The following is a 24,955-nucleotide window of genomic DNA, read 5'->3' on the forward strand; positions in this document are numbered from 1 at the left end:
TTATCAACTCTAATACATCACAAAGAATTTAGTGCTTCTACATGAATTCATGGGGAACTGTGATAGCCCAATCTTTATTTTGCAGAAAGCTCTCAAGATTGCATTGCAGGTAATCAGGCATATATAAAGGCATTATTCCAAGAATTTTTGCTTACTCCACAAATTTTCATGGGGAATGATGTGATCACTTCAGTGATTGAGGTGCCTGAATATATAACAGGAAAAAAATTCCACTTCTTTTATTGGAATATACAGTTCATAAACAGTATTGACACATTAAAGAGAGAAAAAAAAATAGGCTTAAGATAGGTAATGAAAAGAAATATTAAAAAATAAACATATTAAAGAAGCAAAAAGAGTTGAGAATGGATGGCAGAACACACAGATAGCCTCTCTGAAATAAAAAACCTGTAAACATACACAACTTTTAACAGTAGTAATGATGAGCTAGAGTCAGGCACATGAAAAAACCCTTATGGCTACAGCAGACATGACAGAAAGCTGTGATTAAGAAATTCAGTTTCAATACATGGGGAATATATGTTAACTCTCCAGAAATGCATTACTTCTATAATTGCAAACTGTATCGAGATATTCTTTCTCCAGTCTCCTTCTTGCATAACTATTTTTAAATTTTTTCCTCAAAAAAAAAAGATATTTATGTGTTTGAAGATTCTTATTCTGACAAATTTATTTATTAAAAAAAAAATCCACCTCCTCTTTGAGGTAAATATATGACAATAAGCAAGTAAAAATGGAATTTACCAACAGATTTAATATTAAAATAGAGACTACACATTTAATATAGATTATTAATACATCATTTCTGTCTAAATTTAAAAAAAATAATGTATTCCCTTCTGTTCCAGTGGATGAGAACATTAAGTGTCAATCTTAAGTAAAATTTTCTTGCTTGTGATACTGATTGTAGAGGGAATCTGGGGAACAAGCTTCTTAATAAGACACCTAACTTTTCCATGGCCAAGATTAAATTAAATTAATCCCACTCCTAATTAAGCAAGTTGATTTAGACATGTGCTTACAAAGCAAGATATGTTGTGTTCGGAAATACCATGAAGGAATATTTTTTTCTTTTTTTTTTTATGTTCCAATTTATTTCCTTTTTTATGTTCCAATCTCCCTGTAGTTGTGGAACTCTGGATACCTTCTCCTGGTTTATGCTCCTTGAAATTAATTAGAGAGAAAAAAAAAATGTAAGGAAATAGTCGTTTTTAGGAATTCTGTAATGCTGACTTATTTCCACCACAAAGTATGGTGACATTCAAGAAAATCAAATAAACAAATAAACAAACCAACATGTGTATTTTTATATATATATATATACATATATATACATATATATGTATATGGATGGATGGATGGAGATATATACATACCATAAATTATGGTTGAATTTCATATGTATATATAAAACATTCTACCATAATTTATATACATAAACCTTTACCACAATTTAAAATTACCATCAAAGTAAAATAACAGCTGAAATTTGGTATCTAAGTCTCTCAGTTCCAGTTGTTGAAATGCTCCATGGAGGTAGGTGTATAGGTTGAAATGGAGGTGAAAGACACAAAGTTCTTGTTTTAAAATAAGAAATAAGTAGATTATTATAGATACAAATTAAACATTTAGAGAAAAATGTGTTTCAAAACCTTGTATATATTTGAATATTCCAATATGAATACCTAAGGCTATTTCCTGTTTTTACCCTATCACATCTCCAAAGTTTGTGTGAAAAATTGTACTAAGTGCTCCAAGTTAGTAGCTTTATAGCTCTACAGTGTGCTTTCACTAAGAACTCATCACTGTTTTATTATCCTGATGATGATATCTAGGATAATGCCATACAACTACATGAATAAATAAATCACATATCATGTAGTAGCTGTATTATGAAGATTTTTTGTCTTAGCATTTTAAAGAGAAGAGAGAAGAAAAATTTCCCACAGATTTTAGGCAAATCTAGCCTAATAAATGATTATTTATTTATGATAAATCAAAGTATATTCAGTACTTTTAATGGCATACTGCATTCTTTCCCTTTCTTACATCCTGTTCATTCAGAGTAAATTTTTTATCAGCCTGTAGAGAAGTTTACCTGGTCTGTCAAACCAATTCATAAACCCTTCAGTTAGATTTCATACTTTTAATAGAGCCTTTCAAAGTGCTGAACAAACTCAGAAAAAAATGAGAATTTGACTTCTAGAAAACATCTACTTAAAATTCTAAAACCCAGATGATGACATAGTGGGAGCAGAGAAGCTCTCTTAAGCTCTCTTTTGCATTCTAGTGTTCTAATGCAAAAAACAGTCTTAAAGCAATGGTTTTGTTTTTAAATTAGATCTGTGTGTATTTAGTGTGAATTAGAAAAGTTTAAAAATATTCATGGAATAGTTAAAGTTGGAAAGTACCTCTGAAGACCTCTAGTCCAATTCCCTGGTCACAAAACAGGCAAACAGTGTTTTCCTTTATACATCTGGAGTTTTGCTTGTTGCATCTTCTGATTGCTATCTTTGTGCTTTTGCTGCACACATGCTTCCTAGAAGGGCTTTTGTCTTCTCTATTCTTTTTCCATAAAGCTGCTCTCTGGTGAATTCTTCCTTGGGATTCATTTTTCCCAGATGAATTTCCTTTTTAGAACCTCCTGAAGTTTGTCTCAGCCTTTTTCTCCAGCCTACTGAGACCTCCCTAAATAGCATCCCTGCACTAGAGCATATCTACTGATCAGCCAGTGTCTGCACACTTGCCAAAAGCTGACTTTGTCTCATTGTCCCCATCTTTAATGAATATTGAAGTCAACAACCACCCCCGAGGGACACTGCTGCTAAACAGCTCCTGCCTAGGTTTTGGATCATGGACTCTCTTTAAACCTGGCACACCAACCTGTTTTCCATCCATTTCATACTCCACTTATCCAATCCATGCTTCATGAATTTGGCTGCAAAGCCAAAAGACCAGGAGGTGTGTTGAGCAAGCGTGCAAGCATGCCAGATTACTGCTATACAAGGCAAATAAGGGTAAGGTGATAAGTCTGGAGCACAGATATCATCTTATAAAAGTAATTTGCATGAATATTAGTAAGTGATTAAAATAGCCAAAAGAGATTGTATCAGAAATTCCTATGTGGCCACTTCATGTCTTTTTCAGCCATATCCAATTTTTTTTCAGAATGATGCAATCCAGTAAGAGCAATATGATGAACAGACAATAACAAGTTTCATGCCAACATTGTCTCTTTGGTCCTTCAAGACTGATTGCAAATTCTGAGTGAGAGTCAGCCCCCATTCTTCTGGAATTGCATGTTTTAGATAAAGCAGAGAACTGTTTTTCTTTTTTATGGCAAAATTCAAGACAGATGATATTAAAGTGGGCAGAACACAGTAAATTTATTAATCTCATATCTTAGTAGTATTTTTTCTAAGTTTAAACCCAGGAACATATTTAAAGATATAAAAAAGTAGTCTTGATAGTGTCTAAAGCAGAATTTTTAAAAAATTGCATGACAATATTAAAAAATAAAACTGTCTTTAATTTATTATGAAACATTTAAAAGAAATATATATTTAATATTTGAGGACTAAGAAGGAAAATTTTCCCCTTCTGTTCATGCTTGATTTTTTGAGAGAATTTATTTGTGGGGACTTTTTCCCTATAGTCAGTACTTCCTAGGTTTAAAAAAAACCCCATAAAAATCCCAATTTTTATACAGCTATAACTGTATTGCACCAATTATATTTTTATTAAGTATGTCTCAGAAAGGAATGTCCTTGGAGAGTTTTGTTTTGTTTTGTTTTGTTTTTTAAGATAAATACAGTTAAGACCAAAATTTGCTCTTCAAGAACATTGTAAATACAAAACCCAGACACATTTTGGATGAATAGATTGCTGTCTGCTGGTATTACCTTCCCAGAAAGAGGGCATCTGAATTAAATCTCAGTACTGCCACTTTGTGTTTATGTTACACAGATTGCTGAGCTCAGTGGGACTAGTTCCACAGGCAAGTCTGACATTTGGTATTTATTTGTAATACATATAACATGTTTCTGTTCCATAATGTTAGTAGGAAATAATATTTACTTGAATAAATATTGATGTACTTACTTTTTGCTAAAGCTTACGTTTTAGTTTTAGTGCACAGTTTATTACGTTGATGAAGAAGAAAATTTCTTTAAATTTTTTATACTTTTTTGTAATCGTTGTGATTGTACTTCATCTTAATAATAATCCATACTGATGTATAATATATAGCTGTATATTGTCTCAGAGTAAATCCATGTGTATTTTTTGTAATGATTTCTTTATTATTACTACAAAAGTCTTGTGTTGTAGATAGGTCATATGCAAGGGTATAGATATGAGTGATCAATAAAATTCTCTTCCAAGGTCACAGCTGAATGTTACATCATAGATACATTTATGAACTATAGAATTATGGAGAATTGAAGATGTATGCAAGCATACCTTAATTGGAAAACCTGAAGTCCTTAATCTGCTTTTAATTTTATTCATATTAAAAATTGCTCTAAGTTAAAAGTACTAAATGTCCAGGGTAATAGGAAATCTCCTCCTTTCCTTTCTGCATGCTGCAGTGCTTCACAGAATTAAAAAATAACTAAAAGAAAAATTAGGCACTTTTAATAACTAAAGGAGATAGAAAAAATTAATAGTATAAAAGCAGCAGATTTTTTGATGATTTCTCAGCAATTTTAAGTGATTAAGGAAATTTTGAATTTGCAGAGCTTCCTGATTAGAAAAATGATGCAAAATGGATTTTTTTTTTTCAAAAATATATTTATATTTTTTCACTGTGTTGCTAGGTTCTGTAGCGACTGCCTGTCGTGATCCTGGTGTCCCCATGAATGGAACTAGAAATGGTGATGGAAGAGAACCTGGAGACACTGTCATTTTTCAGTGTGACCCTGGCTATGAACTTCAAGGAGATGAGAGAATAACCTGCATTCAGGTAGAAAACCGGTACTTCTGGCAGCCAAACCCACCAGTCTGTATAGGTATGCTGAAAAAAAATTAAATAATGTTTTCTTAAAAATAGAAATCGTTAAGTAATTAATTACACTGTTCTAGGAACTTGTTTAAAGAAAATGCACGTACTGCACATCTTAAAAATAATTTTACATCAACCTCTGATAGTCATAACCAAAACCTTTCCTCTGCAGTTGTTAGTATAATAGTTCTCATGCACTCCCTCTCAGGGCCATCTCATTTATAATTTGATGATCTGGGACAGAGAAAACCAGTCAGTGTCAGTGACTATTATGCTTGGTAGTGTGTTCTTGGACAAACATTGCGGGGAGGAATTTGCCAGAGATTACAACTGCAAGGAGCTCTGCAAAGCTTTCAAACACTCTCCTTCATTTAATAAACTTATCTTGACCTTAGCTGTTACAAATAAAATCTGCATTCTATTTGCATATCCTCTGTATGCACACTGTCTACCTTGTTCATGCATATCTGCAGACAGGTGTTTGCAAACACTACAGTACTGACTTGGTGTTTTGGCTATTCTACTTAACGTGTTAAAGTATTATTTTCTCTGTTCTTACTCTCCTTACTATGCCTTTCTGAGTCGTGTGAGTTTATGGGCTTGAAGACAAAAACTGTCTAGACTATTTTCTGGAAGACTGCAGTAAAGAAACATTTTATTGCTCATCTCTCATAATTCTTAGATGTGAAAATATGCATTTTATAGTAATGGTGACTGAACATCCATAAATATCTAAGTGAACAAGTAAAAGGAATTCTAGGCCTCTGGGCCCTAAAGTTAAAATATTTTTCTCTCATGTTGGCCTTATTTGATATTGCTGTTTTTAAAAATATATCTCAACGGAAAAATAATTACCCTATTATAAACAGTTTTAATCACTATCAATAGTGAGTTGATGATATTACAAAATAGATTAAATGTAGATGTAGGTGCTCAACTGACATTCTGTCTGTAGCACATATTAAATATGCATACACTTGATTTTAGCTGCAAGCATCCATTTAATTAATACTGGTAAGTTCCACACTTCATGCAAAACACCTACTGTACACAGAGTAGCAAAAATGCTTATTATGATGATTTATTTGTCCAAATGTCAAGCATGAAGTTATTCTCCATTGATTTCCTATAATGATACATTCTTGGAGAATATGAACTGCTAATAGACTAGAGTGTGCAAACCTTGTCTTGGAGCTAAGTGATTTCAAAACTGTGTTGTAGCTCAGTACTCCCTGAAGTTCATTGATTTTTTTTTTCTCATAACTTGTACTATATTCATTAATGTTGCTTCCATCCCTGTAAATCCAAACTGTGCAATACTTACCCCACACATAACTTCAACATCATCATCATTTATCAAAGTTAAAAAAAAAAAACAAACATAATTTTGATGAAAGAATAAGAGGCAGGGATAATTCTGAACGTGTATAGTTGTACCATGTTCTAGATCTATTTTACTGGTTCTTTACACACCAAAGTGTCTTTTCAAACCTGTTAATTATTAATGCTCAAAATGAGGGAAATGTTGGTTTTAATTGTTCTTACCTGTGGGAGTGCCTTGTTTTTTTTAATTCCCTTAGTCTTGCCTCACAAAATTTTAAGAACATCTTCCTTTCTAAGGTACTAGCAATGGGACAATAACAAAGAGTTAAATAATGATTCATGTATTTGAATGAAAGATAGTAATTAAAAATTCTTCTATACTGCAGGTATTCTGAGAAACTATAAATTTGAGAGCAGGTTTCTGCCAAAAGACAGTCCTTTGGTTTGTGTCTGTGCTGCAAAAAATAGCTCCATGTTTTCCATTTCAAAGATTTTCTGGATCCAATCCTGCATATATACCAGAATCTTAAGTGACTGTATTTGCTTATTTTTCTCAGAGATTACATTAAAAATTCTGGTATGCAAAAACAGATTTTAGGATTCAGTTTAACTATACATTTAGGGGAACTATCAACTGTCTCACAAGGTTTCAGGCTTTCCTCAGAAATTCATAGGTCAATATTTTTTTCCTTGTGGCTCGATTTTGTTTGTTCCTACTGTTTTGTTTCAGGCAAGGTCTTGTTTTTCGTATTTATATCTATAAAAAGGTTTTTTGTAAACACTTAATTCCAATGGTACTTTCCTTTCAAAATCAAATAATGCAATGATTCTTTATTTAATATGTTGGGATTTTTTTTTAAAGGAAAGAAAAAGTAAATGAAGCCATACATTCTGTTTCATTTCTTAAGAAGTAACTAAATAAATAAATAAAAGCCAGAAAGCTGTGGAATAAGATTTTGTTGCCTCCTAGAGAAAATAAATGGTAAATAAAAACCACCCCAACCTATAGTTCCTTGTATAGAAATAATGAATGCTGAGATCACCACAGAGACAGTAAGGCTCAGTGCTTGCTTACCACTGTGTCTATGCAGGGTTTTATAAAGACAGGCTCACATAATCTACATCTAGTTTTTACTGCATAACACATAAAAATTATATATTTTTCATAGTGTTTTGACATGAGCTGTTATATTTGTTCAGTCTCACATCTTATGTCCAATACTGTAAAAGATTTTCTTTAAACTTTGTTTTCAGAGCTGGTCTGTCCTCAGCTAAAAATAAGGTTATGGCAATAATAATTTTCTACACATTAAATTCAGAAAATTATGGATTCTGAAACACATAAGAATTTAATTAAAATGCACAGAAACAAAAGTATGTGACTAAGTTTAGAGACGATAGTAAACTGGAAAGGGAAACATAATCAAATAACATTTTTCACTAGATTATGTTAACATTCTCAACTTATTATCTTATGAACTGACAATTAGAATAATCTGAAACCATTCTATAGGAAGAAAATTTTATCTGGGAGATATTTTTCAAAGTTGAAGATTATGGTTTTTATTATTATCTTTTACTGCTGTTAATGGCATGACTTGAAATAAAATATATTGTGTCTGTCTGTCTGGCTTAGTATACTTTCCATTTATTCTCTTTTTGATTATCAACAGACCTTAGGAAGAATTAAATGGAAACACTGTAAGCAGCAGAGGTAACTGCTGATGTGTGTAAAGAAAGAACAGGTATATAAGAAAGAAGTTACTCATACGGAAATATTCTATCAATGAGCTAATGGGGCACTAAACTAAATCAAGAGCTCAGGAAAGTAGCATGAATGCAAACATTTGCAGAATTTAGTCTGGAACAAGGACATAGCATTTAACTTCCTTGTATCAGTATATGCCAATTCAGAATACTTCAAAAATGTCATCAGATTTATACCCTTTAGTGATCAATTCAGTGAAGCCTGGTTACAGTGAATAACCTAAATATCCTCTTTGGTATTCTTCACATTTTCATTCCTAGGATATGCAGAGAGTGCAACCTAAACCATTAAAGTACACGAAAAAGAATGTACAGGATTATACTGGAGAACATTAGTTCCAGCTCATGAGCAGCCTTTACATTCCATACAACCTCACAGTTCCTTTTTTACGGGAACGTTTACTTCAACAAGGTTACAGAAAGTCAAAGGTTTTTTAACTGAACTATTTTACAATTAATGAATATGTGTTCTTTTATAACAATTTAATTTTACTCATTTTGAAATTGTGACAAAGGAACATTCAATGACATATGCTTTTAATTAGAAACAATACAAATTTTAATTTTTTGAGGATAGAAAATTTGCACTTATTATCCTTATTGTAAAAATAAGTAAATGTTTCACACTAAATGAAATTTCTCCCATCTGTTCCCTTGTACCTAATGGAAATTTACCTATCAACTGAAATATCTGGAAAAATGTTATTGTGATAAAAATTGTATTCAGCAGTTGTCAAAAAAAATTTAAAAAATTATGCTAGGTCTGGAATATATATTTTATGCGTTTGCCACTACTATTAATTTGTGATATTATTGTGTTCTTAAAGCCATCCTAGTGTCTGTTGTTTCCACTTCTGTTTTTACACAAAATGATGATTTTAGGATTCATCACCAATTTTAATACAAAAATGTAAACAAAGATTCTAAATTTTTGGTGTTTTGTTTTGTTTTGAGTTAATTTTACTATTCATTACTCCCATTTAATGTAAACATATAGGTAATATGTAGAAAGAATATACTCATATGTACTGTGACTGTGGATATGTTAATCTACCTAAGTATTCTACTTGCTTTACTTGAATTCATAAATGACCTGTGATTTAATTATTAGAATCATAGATTCACAGAGTGGTTTGGGTTAAACCGCCTAATTCCCACTCTCCTGCTGTGTCAGGGACACTTTCTCTTAGATCAAATTACTCAAAGCCCCATCCAGCCTTATCTTGAAGAGTTCCAGGGATAGGCATCCAAAAATTCCATCGACAACTTGCTCCGTCTCATCACCCTTCCGGTAAAGAATTTCCTCCTAAAACCTGATCCAAAACTACTTTTAAGTTTAAAACACTTCCCCCTTGTCCTGCTACTGAAGGACCTTGTGAAAAATACCCCTCCAGCTCTCTTGTAGGCCGTCTTTAGGCACTGAAAGGCACCATAAATTGTCCTGGAGCCTTGTCTTCTCCAGGCAGAGCAATCCCTACTCTCACAGGTTGTTTTTGTAGGAGAGGTGTTCCATCTCCCTGATCATCCCTCCTCTGGACTCTCTCCAAAGGGTCGATGTATTTCTTGTGTTGAATGCTCCAGAGCTGGAAGCAATATTTCTCATGGTATTAGGAAATACTCTGTATATTTCCCAGAAGGTTTAATTATACCTTTACATATCATCTTTATCTGTACAAATTCTCTTGAGTGCAATCACACAGCATATACAGAACAACCAGAGGATCAGGCCCATACAACACTGGTTTATGAAAGGTAGCTTCTGAATGAGCATCCTGATCTCCTTGTATGACAAAGACACCTGCTCAGGGAGTGTTAACTATCCAGCATTTGGTTAAGTGTTTGACACTATTTCCAGCATCATTCTCATGGAGAAACTGACTGTTCATTGGACAGGTTCACTGGACTCTTAACTGGGTAGCTACTAACTGGATGGCTTGGCCCAGAGAGTCAGGGTGGATGGAGTGACATCCAGCTGGTGGCCAGTCACCTGTGGCATTCCTCAGGTCTCAGTACTGGGGCCAGTTCTATTTAATCTCGTTATTGATGATCTGGATGAGGCGACTGAGCACACTCTCAGTTTTCTGGCATCACTAAGTTGTGCTGGAGTGTTGATCTGCTGGAGGGTAGGAAGGCTCTGCAGCAGGATTTGGTGAGGCTGGATCAGTGGGCCAAGACCACTGCTACAAGGTTCAATAAGGTGAAGTGATGAGTCCTGCACTACACCATAGAGCACTCCAGGCTTGGGGGATCAATGGCTGGGAAGTTGCCCATTGGAAAAGGACCTGGGAGCATTGGTTGACAGGTGGACAAACACGAGCCAGTGTGTGTCCAGAGGCCCACAAGAAATCCAGTGGTATCCTGGCTTGTGTCAGCAAGGTATGGCCAGCATGATCAGGGCAGCAATCATCCTTCTGTACTCAGTGCTTGTGATATTGACGTAATAGAGTCCAGAGAAGGGCAACAAAGCTGGTGAAGGGTCCAGATAACAGCATTATGAAGATCACCTGAGGAAGCTGACATTGTACAGCCTAGAGGAAAGGAGCCTCAGGGAAAACATTCTTGCTTTCTACAAGCACCTGAAATGAATTTGTATTGAGGGTGTTAATTTCTTTACCCAAGTAACAAATGACAGGATGAGAGGAAATGGCCTCAGTTTGCACAATGGGAGGTTTAGATTGGCTGTAAGGACAGATTTCTTCATCACCAGTAGGGTCACCAAGCATTGGTACAGGCTGACCAGGGAAGTGGCTTAGCCCCCGACCCTGGAGGTATGTAAAACACATGTAGATGTGGCTCTTAGGGACATGGTTTGGTGATGGACTTGGCAGTGATAAGTTTGTGGTTGCACTCAATGATCTATATGATTTTATAAGAGATTTAAATAGCCTTCAAGCTCACAGAATCTCTGTTACAAAAGACCTCAGTAATCCATTACCTTCCTAGGCCAAGATGATCATTTAGCAGAATTAAAACTCAAAAATATAAATCTTATCTGGGATCTTTTGAATAATATTATAAGAAGTTCTTTCAAAGAAGATCTTTACAAAAGCTAATTATTCTCTGGTGCCACATGAAGTCTTAGATAAGGAATAGTGAAGAACAAAATTTCATTAAATGTTCCTTCTTTTCTTACTATTTATTTTGTTGGACTGAAATCCCACAACATTTGGAAACCTCAAAATCACAGAAAAATGTCGTTGTTTTACTCTGATTGTACTTAATGCTATTTTATTTATCTCAGAGTTTGAAAAGTGTAATTACTTGAATATTTTTTAACATTTAATTTATATTATATCCATCTTGATCTGAACTAATCACTGTTATCTGGTGAAAAGGCAGATAATTGCATTATCAATGTAAGTATCATGTTTCATAGCCTAAGAAGGTTCTTTTAGAATGTCTTTAACAAGAAGTAGAAAGAGGAAAACTTATCCAGTCAAGTCTTTTTATGTGTGTTGCCAGAGCATTTTTCAAGTTCACAGTATATTCAGGAAAACCTTGAAATGATGCTATGCAAGCAAAAGGACAGATTTCAAAAGCAAGAGTTTCACATAGTAGTATTAGTATTTGTCTAAGGCAAAATGTGAATATGTTTTTTGTTTGTTTCCATTAAAGCTTTGTAAATACCTCACTTGTTTAACTTTTGGAGGACACTAAATGTCAGTGAACAGATTGCTGCTACTTGCTTCTTTGTCTCTTACCTTCTTTCCTCAAGTTCAGTCTATTTTTATTCACAGCTCCCTGTGGAGGAAACCTGACTGGCTCATCAGGTTTTATACTTTCACCCAACTTCCCTCATCCTTATCCCCACAGCAGAGATTGTGACTGGACTATCAATGTTAATAGTGATTATGTTATATCATTAGCATTTATCAGGTAAGCTGCTACTTAAAAATTTTAAAGTCATGTTTATAACTTTATTATTGGCTTCATTATTATAACTTTATTATTATTCAGATTTCTGTAGGGTAGTATATGTGTACTTAATATAATTACCAAAGGGATTAGTAATTATTATCTTTGTTAAAAGTTACAATAACTATGTCAGAGTCATCAATACACATACAGGTGGAGCTTGGAAACTCATTGCTGTTTCCTTAAAAGCATTCTGTTTACACTGGCTAGTGTTGAGATAAATTGTGCTTAATTTAACTGAGATTCAGTTCCTGAGAAGGTGGCATTGAGTAACTCACTGAAATGTCTTCAAACCAGGATGGTCTTTCATGATGAAAACTATTGATTCATCTACTTGTATGTGACAGCTGCTATTTAGGCAAATTTTCAAAAGTAGTCTTTACATTTAGTTTTATTAGTCCATATAATTTCAGGACACTCAAGATACTTCCTGATGTTCTGGCTATTAAATAGAATTGTCCTAGACTTTTATCACAATAGAAGACTAAATTGATTTTAATAGAATTCACAAAGGAACTTCTGCTGTCTGCACTGTTTGTAGCACATGATGTAAATTAATATATCTATTATGCGTGAAAATTATGTATCCTAACTAGGAAATATGTCACAGAAAAGGTAGAAATGATACTTATGATGTCCCATCAAATTTAAGTTCTTCTTATGCTGGGTGTTCTATATTAGTGTCTGTATTGTTCTGACCAGTGTTAATGTGATGACTTCTTTAGAGAGGTAGAGCATATAGTCTGTTCTTGGTGGTCAATAACATAGTATGTGTTTTTGTAAATCCACCCTAAAGAAATTAATCACATAATTATATTTACTTAATTAACAGTATAATTATTTTGTTGGTGATTTCAGAAAGTTGTAAGTTGGTAGGAAACTTTCTATTGTGTACTAACACTTTGTTGGTTTGGCCTAATATCATGAGCTCAATATATTTAAGAGTATTCTGCTTTTTATATTCTACATTTAGATATGAGATCCTCCATCTTAGAATAAAAAAATGTTTTGCAGTGTGAATCCAGTGAATCTATGAACAGTTTATAGATCCCAAATACCAAGTTAAAAAAAATCTCAATATATAGTCTGTTGCTATGAATATTTGATAGAAATTCAGAAGCTTAATCTTGGTCAAAGAAAATTGCATCTTTACTGAGAATTGCCTCATTGGTGACACACAGACTGACCTAGAGTGAGAAACACTGAATACTCCACTAAGTACTGTTAAATGGTCTTTTGAGCGGAACTTACTCCAGCTAATCCTTTTAAACTCAAGATGAACTATGACACTTTAATAATCAAAGCTGTTGACTTTTTACTTTCACATTTCTTTTATAAGGAAATATATTTGAAATAATCCAAAAGTTAAATGGGGAGCTTTATCAGGTCTTCAATGCCTACGTTTATTTCGGTGAGGGGCTACTGTCAAGTATAAACATAATAGTTTGGATTTTCATTCTCTTACTAACTACCTTTTAAGAAAACTTTATTTTTGTACAGGGACAATCTTACGAGTAAAATTGATTGACTCTCTGCCCTTAACTAAAATTAAATTTGAATTTAACTAACTAACTTAGTTATCAAATGTAGTTAATAATGTAGTCTGGAAGAAAATGGTAGGTTTCAAAACTTGATATTTTTAGTTTAAACAGATCATAGACAAAATGCTTCTTGCACTAAGAGATATGGGAAGATCATCTCTGGCTGTCTGAAAGTGTTTAACCTGGCTGAAATCTGAGTGCATTGTATCATAAAGCACTTCTGCCAAGGGTTCCAATAGATCTAGGTTGTTTATTTTTATAAATTAAAAAAAAAAGTTATTATTTTTTATCTATTTAAAAAGCTTTCCTTTTTTCTGGCTAGGAGGAAATTATTAAAAAATTACCATTTTTTTCTGACAGTGGAGGGATTTTTTTTTTCCTTTTATTAAAACAGTGACAGTAAATTTCAAATTTAAGCTAAGAAGAGTGAAAATGTTAGGCAAAGCATATTCCATCTGATATTTCTCTTTTTTGTTTTCTAGCTTCAGTATAGAACCAAATTATGATTTTCTTTATATCTATGATGGGCCAGACAGTAACAGCCCACTGATTGGGAGTTTTCAAGATAGCAAACTGCCAGAGAGGATAGAGAGCAGTTCAAATACCATGCATCTGGCTTTTCGGAGTGATGGATCTGTTAGTTTTACTGGATTCCACCTGGAATACAAAGGTAAATAAAATTATTTTTCTCTATATTTACACCATTCAATGCATGAGTGCAAATTTTGGTTTAAATTCTCATAATTTTCTGCCTGGTAATGTTTTTGTTTTGCCTGAGAATATGATAATGTGAATACTCAGTTCATACAAGTACAATGTTATAAGATTGCTAAATTAAAATAAAGTTTCTGGTGTGACTTCATTATCCTGTAATGTTGAATGCATGATTCCTTTCAGTGTTTGAAGCAGGCTTACAAGAAGGCTGGGCAGGCACTTTTCCTGAGGGCATGTAGTGTTAGGACAAGGGGGAATAGCCTTAAGCAGAAGAAGGGCAGATTTAGATTAGATATTAAGAAGAAATTCCTTATTGTGAGGGTGGTGAGGCACTGGAACAAGGTGCCCAGAGAGATTGTGGACTCCCAGTCCCTGGAGGTTTTAAAAACCAGGATGGATGCAGCTCTGAGCAACCTGGTCTAATGGAAGCTCTGAACAACCTGGTCTTCCTTGCTCATGGCAGGAGCGTTTGGACATAGATGATCTTTAAGGACGCTTGCAACATAAATTATTCTATGAGTCTGTGATTCTATGAAAAAATAGGAGACAGCAATATACAGGTTTCAAAAAAGAATGTTGCAGTGGCATAACTTAACAACATATACATATATATATATAGTGTAGAATTTAATTTTTTTTTTTTATTTTACATAGAAGGTCATGTTGATTTAGGTGCATTTAAGGTCCAGTCAGATGAAATAACATGCTGTAATCTAAGAGTCCAATATTGAAATATTTTGGCTAGACATTTATATGATAGACCATAGTAGAGCTGTCCACCTGTCTCAGATCTGCCTGAGGTCATAGCACAGTAAACAAGAAAATGTAGACTTGCAAAATATATAATCAATATGAACTTTCATAACTGCCTCTGCATGGCTGGAGAAACAGAAATATTTGCTATTAAATGAATATGAAAATAATCTGTAAAGACAATCAGAAAGAAAATAGGGGTGATATAGACCTCCTTGGTCTTATTTTCTTCTCCATTTATTCTGAGAGCAGTTAGTAATTTCAAAGGTATGGAAGGGAAAGAATATTGCATTTAGTGCTTCATAAAGCCCATGAAGCCTCCTTATACTTTTCTACAGTCATTGGTTCCTAGAGATGTCAAGAAAGTTGTCTCCACAGTATGAGCTAGTCCTGAAAAGTTAAAACTACGTCTCACCCATGTCGATGGTAAGCCCAGGTGTATGATGTTTCAGTTCACTTACATATATTTCTTCTACTAAATTGGAAAATAATAAATGCAGACAGAAATGCTATAGGGAGATCACAGAACTTCTGAAGAACAAGAAAATAAATTATTTTTAACGAGTGCAATATTTTTCTTCTGTACTGTTGAATGAAGTCTTGTGTCATGGAATCAAAGTGTTTCTCCTTTCCACCAATCTAAGCGTGAAAGATATTTATTAGGGAGACAGTGTCTTCTCATGCTTCTTTGCTGGTGAGGGGTCTGGGAAAACAGAAAAAGCTGGGAGGGAACACAGCCACAGCACCTGGCCCCACCTTTCCAACATGATATTCTGGCCTGAGAGAGCCTACTTAGGTGCTGGCTGGGCATCAGTCAGTTGGTCATAAGCAATTGTTTTGCATTTACAGAACTTTTTTTCTGGGGTTTTATGTCTGTCTCTTTGTTTAAATTTTCCTTCCATTACAGTTTATTATTGTTTCTAATATTGTTATTATTATTGCATTTTATTTAAACTAATAAACCATTCTTATTTCCATCTACAAATCATCTCAATTTAATCTTTCCAGTTCTCTCCCCATACCACTGTGGATCCCATTGAATGAGCAGTTGCATGGTCCTTAGTTGCTGACTGGGCTAAAACTCAGCAGTCCTTTTTGGCAGGTTGACTGCAGGTCTGACCAGAGCGTGCTTAAGCAAATTTGTTTTAACCATCCATTATGTTAATTCAATAGTCACTGGTCTCAATGTTGATTTATTTGGAGTCAGAGTTGTTGTGCTTGTTCTGAGAATTGGGTTATGTATTACTTTCTCTCTGTGTTCACTTTTGTTATCTATGGGGCCTGGATTAAAGATATAGTTTTGATGGACTGTGTAACACTGGCTCAAGATATGATAAAATAATTACTGTTTGTGAGACTAATCTTGTATTTTTGCTCAGTATGGTTGTCATATATGTACTTTTAGGGAACCACCTCTTGAAAACTATTAACAATCACACCTTTTATCTTTTCTCATCAGAGACTCAATCTATGGGGCAGATGAGGAAGAGCACATTCCTTCACCTTTTCTTTCACTTTCACCTTTTCATTCTCCTCCAGGCCAATTTCAATAGCTCTTGAGAATTTTGAATATTCTTGAGATGTTCAAACCAGTGTATTCATATTGCTATGTCTCCTGCATGTTTTTCAGGTTTTGCTTGAGGTTAAACAATTATTTAGGGATACTGCCCAGGGATCTGCCCTGAAGCTGGATCGTTACAAGTTACAGAGTGTCGCAGACATCCTTTCATTAAAAATCCTTAGGATTTTTCTTCCTGAGAAGCTGAGAGGCTTCAGGAACAAAATGTAAACAATGGTTATCTGCTGCTGTGGAATGAAACAGGTGCATCTGTGATTGGCCCATATTAGATGTTTACGATTAATGGCCAATCACAGCCCTGTTATCTTGGACTCTCTGTCTGAGACACAAACCTTTATTATTCATTCCTTTCTATTCTTAGCTTAGCTAGCCTTCTGAGATGAAACTTTTCCTTCTACACTTTTTAGTATAGTTTTAATGTAATATACATCATAAAATAATAAATCAAGCTTTCTGAACATGGAGTCAACATTCTCGTCTCTTCCCTCACCTGAAAACCCCTGTGAACACCGTCACAACAGAGTGTGTGGGAAAGGGTGGGCAAGTACCAAGCACATTGTCCACCTCCAATGTTTTGGTAGTTCAGCCCCAAACAAGTGTAGAATGCTCAAAAACTGCTAAAATATTTGAGGAAAGTATCTTGTCACACTAGCAATTCCAGAGAGACATAAATCATTGCAATGTGCTGGGACCTGGCCCAGGCCTACCAAGCCCTACTCTACATAATTGACTGTCCTCAAGTGGAAGAGGCCTCTGGATCTGACAACAAAACATCGGGAGCTCTGGCTGCTCCAGCTGCCATGATAGGCCTTGCAACTGAACCTGAGGAACAGCCTGTGCTGGTATCAGACACCCCTACATGCAAACAGAAATATTGCAAACATCAGCTTGTTTGGTAAGGAAAGAAACTCTTCCTAAGAAGGAAAAGGAGGAGGAACTGGATGAAGAGAGCTACTCCAAAGGGCCATCACAAGAGGAGGAGTAAGAGGAAGAACTCCTAAGCAAGTCAGTGACCATACAATGAGCAGACCCCTTGGCTGTGCCAATGCTGGGTTAACAGGGTCAGTAATCTGGAATTAGAAGGAAAACTCCAGCATGTGGGATCCCTTTCTAGGGAAGGGGACATTGTCAAAATTATTGAAAATGGGATACAAGCCCTCGGCCTCTGAAGCTGATTCCTTCCAGGCATGAGGAAAAGCTGTCCCTTCTAAGATGATGTTATAATCCATTCAGGCACATGGGCCCCCATGAGGAGATGTATCCAGTACCTGAAGGAATTAGCTATGCTGCAGGTGATTCATGATGGCCTTTATACTGAACAGTTATCCAAAGATCCAAAGTCCTGTGTAAATGATCCTCATGCTGTAGGTTTTTACAGAGCACATCAAATGTCACTGCCTTGTTGACAGTAAAGACTTGGGAAGACAGAGAGGGACAATCAGTGGATAAACTGGACATGGAGAGAACATGAGAAAGTGGGATAGAATATCAACCTCAGTCCCAGAGACATGGGAATGTGAGTTGCAAGGAAAAAAATCACAAAAGGGGATTTTTCCAGGAAAATGGCCACTCCAGTTTCCAGCAGGATGGGGGTAATAATAATAAGAGTGAGAAAACTCATGGGTTGAGATAAAGGCAGTTTAATATAGAAAAAAAGAGCCATGCATACATGCAGAGCAAAATAAGGAATTCATTCCCACGGGCAGGGAGATGTTCAGCCATCTCCAGTAAAGTAAGGCTCCATCACACATAATGATGACTAGGGAAGGCAAATGCATAACTTCAAATGTCCCTCCCTTCCTTCTTCTTCCCCAAAATTTATATCCAGGGCATGGCATCATATGATATGGATGCCATACCATATGGTAGGATCCAGCTTTGGTCATTTGGCATCAGCTTCCCAACTGGGTTTGCTCCAACTACCTCAGGAGGGAGTGTTGCAAGGGCATGTTGAAAAGGCAAAGCCAAAGTCTTCTCAGGTGCTCAGAGTGATAAGCTGAGAGATAAAGGAATGACAAATTGATATAACAGAAATTTCGATTGCATATTAATAAAAAAATTAATCACTCTGCTAGTCAAACATTGGAAGTGCTTGCCCTTAAATTATGGCATTGCAATCCTTCAAAATAATAACTGGACTGTACAAAGTCCTAAGTAACCTAATCAAACTGGCCCTGATTTGCATGGGAGTTGTACTTCATCACTTTCAACCTAATTTTTTCTGATTTGATGAACATAAATTTTTCATGCAAATTGTAACTGATGCAGTTGTCCCCTATATGTACATTAATCATATTTTAAGTGTAAGGGTACTCAAATTATACTTCATCGGTGGACCCTATTTTTCAGATCCAAATCTCAGACTGACCCATGTCCCAGGTCTAATCTGTAACCACGTGGTTGAGTTTTATTCCCATTCTCTCTCCCTCACTTCATTTCTATATTATAATGGAGGAAAAGCTCCTTAGTTCTATTAGATACTCTGGAGAATAATTACTGAATGCTTGCTATAGTTTGGTATGTCTGTAATATTATCTCCAAGAAGTTTATTATGGCTTTATTCTCTTTGAAACTTAGGGATGTAGTGGTAAGTCATCAGGTTCTGGACAAAGCACTTGCTTCTCTTGCCTTCCAATACCATTTTCCACACACTGAGATACTAGTTTTCAGGAGGATTTTGGCATCATTACACTATGATATTCAACAGAGACTTCCTTGTTGCACTTGAGATGGAAACAGCATGTGTCACTGTTTTCAGCCTGTATTTCAGAGCCTTACTTGATCCAGTGGTGTGACAATGTTATCAGAGAAGTAAATGCTGGTTTCTTTGAAGCACCTTGCAAAATTTTATTAGAAGAATTGGCACCTGGTATGAACAGACAAGAATTTAATGCTACTGTAACCCAAATCTGAACTGTCCACTGAAAAAAATTATTTCCTGGCTACTTACCACAGAAAATAATTTTTAAAATGCTCCTACTGAAAAAACATCTTTGTAATATTACAGCATTTTCTCTGATGTTCTGCTATATCTGTCACTGCCTTTACATGTTTTTAACTTAATGATACTAATATTGTTAGGAAAAAAGGGAAAGGGCTACAGGGATAATCAATGTCTTGTGATCCTCAGTTGGAGCAATATGATGTCGGTGGTGAACAACTTTCCCTCCTGTCTCCTGGGAGCACTTATAAATTAGCTGAAACAGCCTCCTTTTTTGGTCTTTTTTTCACCGGGTGTGAAGAATTCTTTTGCCTCATTTGATTTGTTCTTGGTACATTGTAGCATATTTACTAACTTTTTCTACAAGTTCACTTAGCAGTTCCTTCAGATTTGCAGAAGTAGTTTTAAGGTACTTAGTATTTCAGGCTTTATTTTTCAGAATTGGTATTAAGAAACTGTATTGCAGAGGGGGCATATGTGGCCCAAAGTTTAGAGTCCGGCTAGCTGAGGGCGAAAGGCCGACGCCCCTCTGCAATTCCTGGCCAGCACCCTTCTGATGGCCTCGGGCTGTGCTGGCTGCGGACTGGCTTACACCGCTGGTATTGGGGAGGAACGGAGCTGACCATTTCCCGGGGGTTAAACATCGGTTTATTGAAGGTGTTGCAGGATCCAAACGCAGGGAAACCAACCGGGAAAAAGTTTTTCCATAGGGGGTGAAACAGGATTATAAAGGAGGGGGGTGGGTACAGGCGGAACCAATCGGGAAAGGTGAGGGGATGAACTTCACAGAACTGACACTCCATGGAGACCAATAATCAAAAGGTAAAGGAGGTGTCCTGGGACCCCAGCCAACCACCATCTCCAGAGAGGAGAAGGTTCTCGAAACCTGGGAGGAGAAAGGGAGTGATTGACTGTGCCCAGGGAGGAGACAACTTTCACTTATAAGGGAAACTAGGGGAGGAGCAATTACATATCGGCAACTATGAATAGCGAGGTTACCATAGCAACTTAGCTGACAGGCTAGCAGTGGTGAGAAAAACTGGGGGAACGAAACCATTTTACACATAATAGGGGAGAACAATACATAAATTGGGGGAATAACACAAGAAACTTAACAACACACTACAACACTGTATTTCTATAGTGACATTGTTACTGTTTAGTCTGCAATTTCAGAAGCCTGTCACAACTATAATTTTGGGGAAAAGAAAATTACAGGGCTGTATTTTTTTCCCTAGAGGTAATTTGTGCTGTGACAGATCATTCTTTACTCAATTTTTGATTTATGCACCAGACATAATAGATTATTTTTTCTCTTTTTATTTTTTTCATCTAGGACTAATATCCACTTTATCTGTGTACCTTCTAGAGTACCTTTGAAACATTTTGAATTATTTTTGTCATAAACTCAAGAATTATGATTTCACAATAGCAATTATGAATCAATGCAGTTATATCAATATTGGTTCAATAACAGGAAAAAGTTATTGTATTGATTTTCTAAAGTATTAGTTATAATCCTAAATTAATTTTTCCTTTTTTTTACCTTTTTTCCCCTAAGTTTGATAATTTAGACTTGAAAGAGTTTAAAATTTGCCCTATGACCTGCCAGACTTCTCAAATGAATGTGTGGATGGCTTACTCAATAATTAATAAAATCTGTGTGATATCTTATAGACTTTCTAGTAAATTGCATCTTTTGACTTTTCATTATCCTTCCAAATTTTTGAATGTGTGTTAAATAATTTTTAGACTACACAGTACTACTACTGATATAAATAAATGTGGATACTTAATCCTTTTCTTAATGATTAAAGATGTATTGTAATTATTATTTGTTACTCTGTTTTTCATATCAGAAACATGCTCTGTAGATTATATGTGAAAATCATATTAAATTTTTAAACACACTAGGAGACCTTGACAGTCTTTTGAAAGATGTGAAATTGAAAATTCAAAAGAATTATTCTGTGTTTCCTTCTTCAAATGTTACCACAATATATTTATTTATCACCTCTCAGAAACATTACAACATAAAAGTGGCCTTAAGGGATGTACTTAGTTCATTAACTTGGCTCTAGTAGTGACCAATAGTTTATGTGTGGCCAAATTATATAAAAGTCAAATAAATAATAATTGTTCCTTCTTATCTATAATTTCTCAGAAACTTCATTTTAGGTACTGACAGGATCAGATAAAGTGTCTTTTTATATAAAACTCTTAAAAAGCTTTCCAGGAAGTTCAAAGCTCATATAATCTTTTGGCAACCATACCTACCTGTAGCAGAAAGTTCCACAGTGCAAATATGCCTGCTAAATAAACGTTTTTTGATGTATTTGAAAGCTGGCACTGGTCTTGTAGAAAATGAAGAAGTGTTCCATATTGATTTTCTCCAAAACACTCTTAAATGTCAAAGGAAGTCTGAAATTTCCATCTTCTACTTGATAAAATACATTATTCCATATTCCATCCTGCACAGCATAAAATAATCTGTTTTACTCCAGTTTCTACATAATACTCTTGTTTCCTTAAAGGAAATTGCATTTTTTCCTAAGTGTTTTACTTTTCTCACCTTCTGTATAATAATGCTGTTAATTAGAAGTGTTGAGTATTTATTTTTGTTCAGTATGTTACTGGACATTGGTATTCACACTGTCGAAGTGAAAGGGAAACAAAGATAAAAGCCTATGCATATGTTTGAATTTATTTCAATAATTTGAAACAAATAGTTATAAATGATAAAAGAATGAGATACATTTAGGGAATATTTTTATATTTTTTCATCCACTGAGGGATAAATATGTATGTGAAAATGTATACCATTACATCATATACATATAGAAACTCACCTGAGGTTCATTAATTTTGAAGATATTCTGGCTCGCATACTTCTTTGTTGTGCAGCAAATCGTTCATGTTGGTTTCCTTCATTTACCAGTTTTCACACCATAGATTTTAAAACTAGGATGTGCCTTATCTACTGGAAAAATTTCTGTATATCTAACTTAATCTAACTACATAACTTTATCATTGATCAGAATGAATTCTGAAAAAAAAAATGGAACACTATAAGAATTATCTTAAAAAAAGGACAGTAGACATGGTTTCTGACATGATATAGCAATTTGTACAGTTGTTAGAATGAAACAGAGAAGACATTTGACAGAAAGCCTTTTAAAAAAAACCAAAACAAAACAGATTTTACAGGGTACTCAAAGAAGACCTCAAGAGAACTCCAGGAAATATTTAGATTATAATTGTTTTTATTTGTTTTAATTTATATTTATTATTTATTCATTTTGGATTATATTTAGAATTATATTCACACTTGTTTCCTCTACAGCAAAACTTCGTGAGTCGTGTTTTGACCCTGGAAATATAATGAATGGAACCAGACTTGGAATGGATTATAAACTGGGTTCCACTGTCACATATTACTGTGATGCAGGATATGTTCTTCAGGGATACTCTACCCTAACATGTATCATGGGAGATGATGGAAGACCTGGGTGGAACAGAGCCCTGCCCAGCTGTCATGGTAAGAGCAGTTTTTCATTTATTTTAGTTGCTGTTGTCATTACTCTTGCTTTGTAATAGGGAAGAAACAAGTGAAAATTTTGAGTTGATTTTAATAATATTCTCTTTCAGAAAAAAACTCTTTCCAATGATATATGTAATAAAATACATATGTGACAACTTGGGAAACCATTGATTCCAGTTTTTATTAACATTGAATAAATAGTGTTATTATTTTGAATTTTTTCTTAGTAGTAATGTCATTCTCCACATCAACGTGTTCTTGAATTAACTTGCAGCAGAGTATAAAGATATATACTATATATATATATATATATATATATATATGTATTTAAGTACCACAGTAAGTACACATTGGCTGTCATAATATATGTTTGTTTCTTTTTGCTATTTCTGGCTTTAAAAACATGCCAATGAAATATTTTGTATATATTGCATTACAAGATTTAAATTCTTGGACATGTGGTGAAAGCCTTGAAATGCAGGAAATATCCAGTTACTCAAACTTTTAAAGATACAGAGTCTGCTCATTTCAAGATTCTTCTGACTTTAGTTGTATGACCATTGACAATCTCAAGCATCAGTGGTTTCAGATTTGAACTCTAAGAAAAGATTAAAGTTTTATTTTACTGATGTCTTAACAGGAAGTGATAGCCACTTGCTATTTTAACTTTGTGAAAAATCACATAATCTGTAAGATTCAGCACAAAACCTCTCCCATGTATGCAGATATCATATGAGAAAACTAGCATTTGCTTCTTAAGTTAAAATAAAATCCAATTATTATGTTACTTGCCATTCCTTTTCACATTTTGAGGAGAAAATACCTGCTAAATCCATTTCCAATTTGAACAAATATAGATTTAAAATAGAATATGGATTTTCTTTGTTGTGTGCTCAAATTTCTATTACAAAGTGGATGGTAGAGTACCAGCAAAACCAACAAAAAATTTTCAAATCTAAATAATATCCTATGTTATAATCATTTGAAGAAGTTCAGTATTTTCATTATCTCCCAAAACCATCATAGCATTGCATTCCAAAACCCAGTGGCATCAAACTGAGACATCAGCCCTTGAAAAAGTTTGGGAGTGTGTTCAAACTTCTAAAATCTCTGCATTAGAAGTGAAATATTTTTCCTCATTTTAAAATGAGGGATGAATGCTGTTTTTTAGGGAGGAGATGGTGAGGAAGGTTGTTGCGTACAATAGGAGAAAGATTCTCTTTTTTAAATAATGTCTTGATGGGTAATGGAAGTTAAAAAATATTTTATTGATGCAATAATTGTGTCTATTAGTGTCACTTATAATCTACTTAGCAATATTTCAGTGCTGTCTGTTGTAACTTCCAGTGAAGGGAGAGTATTTTGCTTGGAAGTACTGCCATTGTAATAAATGGAGAAAAATCAGGGCCTTATTTCAAACATGAAAAAGCCCATACTTTTTTAGGATATGAGGACACAGAACAGATGTTTTCTTTTTTGTTTTTTTTTTTTTTCTTTTTCCACTAGTTAAGAATTAGTGGAGTTTTTTAGTTATGTTGCTGTGATATACTATGTTATATTTTGACCACATTATCGATGCTTTCCACTTTTGTGTGATTTATCTCAAGAAAAACAGAACTTTTATACAGATATAAGAAAGATCATATCAGTTGATTAGCTTTCAGGTACAGAGTCGGCAAGAAACAATTTGAGAGCTGAATTTAGCTCCTGAAAACCAGTCTCACCTACACAATAAAATTTGCATAGTAGAAATCAGATTCCTCCATTCTTCAGTTTGTATTTTTGCAGCTGCTTTGAAACTGATAGAGTTACAATTAAATATGATATAAAATACCACCTTGGTGTATACTGGGGGTTT

The 24,955-nt window shown here is 34.5% G+C and overlaps 1 protein-coding gene across 5 annotated transcripts in view; it reads left to right on the forward strand.

Moving 5' to 3' along the window:
• Positions 1-24,955, forward strand: part of CSMD3 (CUB and Sushi multiple domains 3) — a 593,532-nt gene that overhangs the window by 410,484 nt on the left and 158,093 nt on the right. For all 5 annotated transcript variants that reach the window (XM_064706591.1, XM_064706593.1, XM_064706594.1 and 2 more), the window contains 4 exons: positions 4,839-5,030; positions 11,851-11,989; positions 14,052-14,239; positions 22,900-23,094. In XM_064706591.1, coding sequence (XP_064562661.1) covers positions 4,839-5,030; positions 11,851-11,989; positions 14,052-14,239; positions 22,900-23,094 — 714 coding nt within the window. The remainder of the gene's footprint in view (positions 1-4,838; positions 5,031-11,850; positions 11,990-14,051; positions 14,240-22,899; positions 23,095-24,955) is intronic.

This window comes from Zonotrichia leucophrys, chromosome 2 (genome assembly GCF_028769735.1).
Source record: "Zonotrichia leucophrys gambelii isolate GWCS_2022_RI chromosome 2, RI_Zleu_2.0, whole genome shotgun sequence".
Lineage (NCBI taxonomy): Eukaryota > Metazoa > Chordata > Aves > Passeriformes > Passerellidae > Zonotrichia > Zonotrichia leucophrys.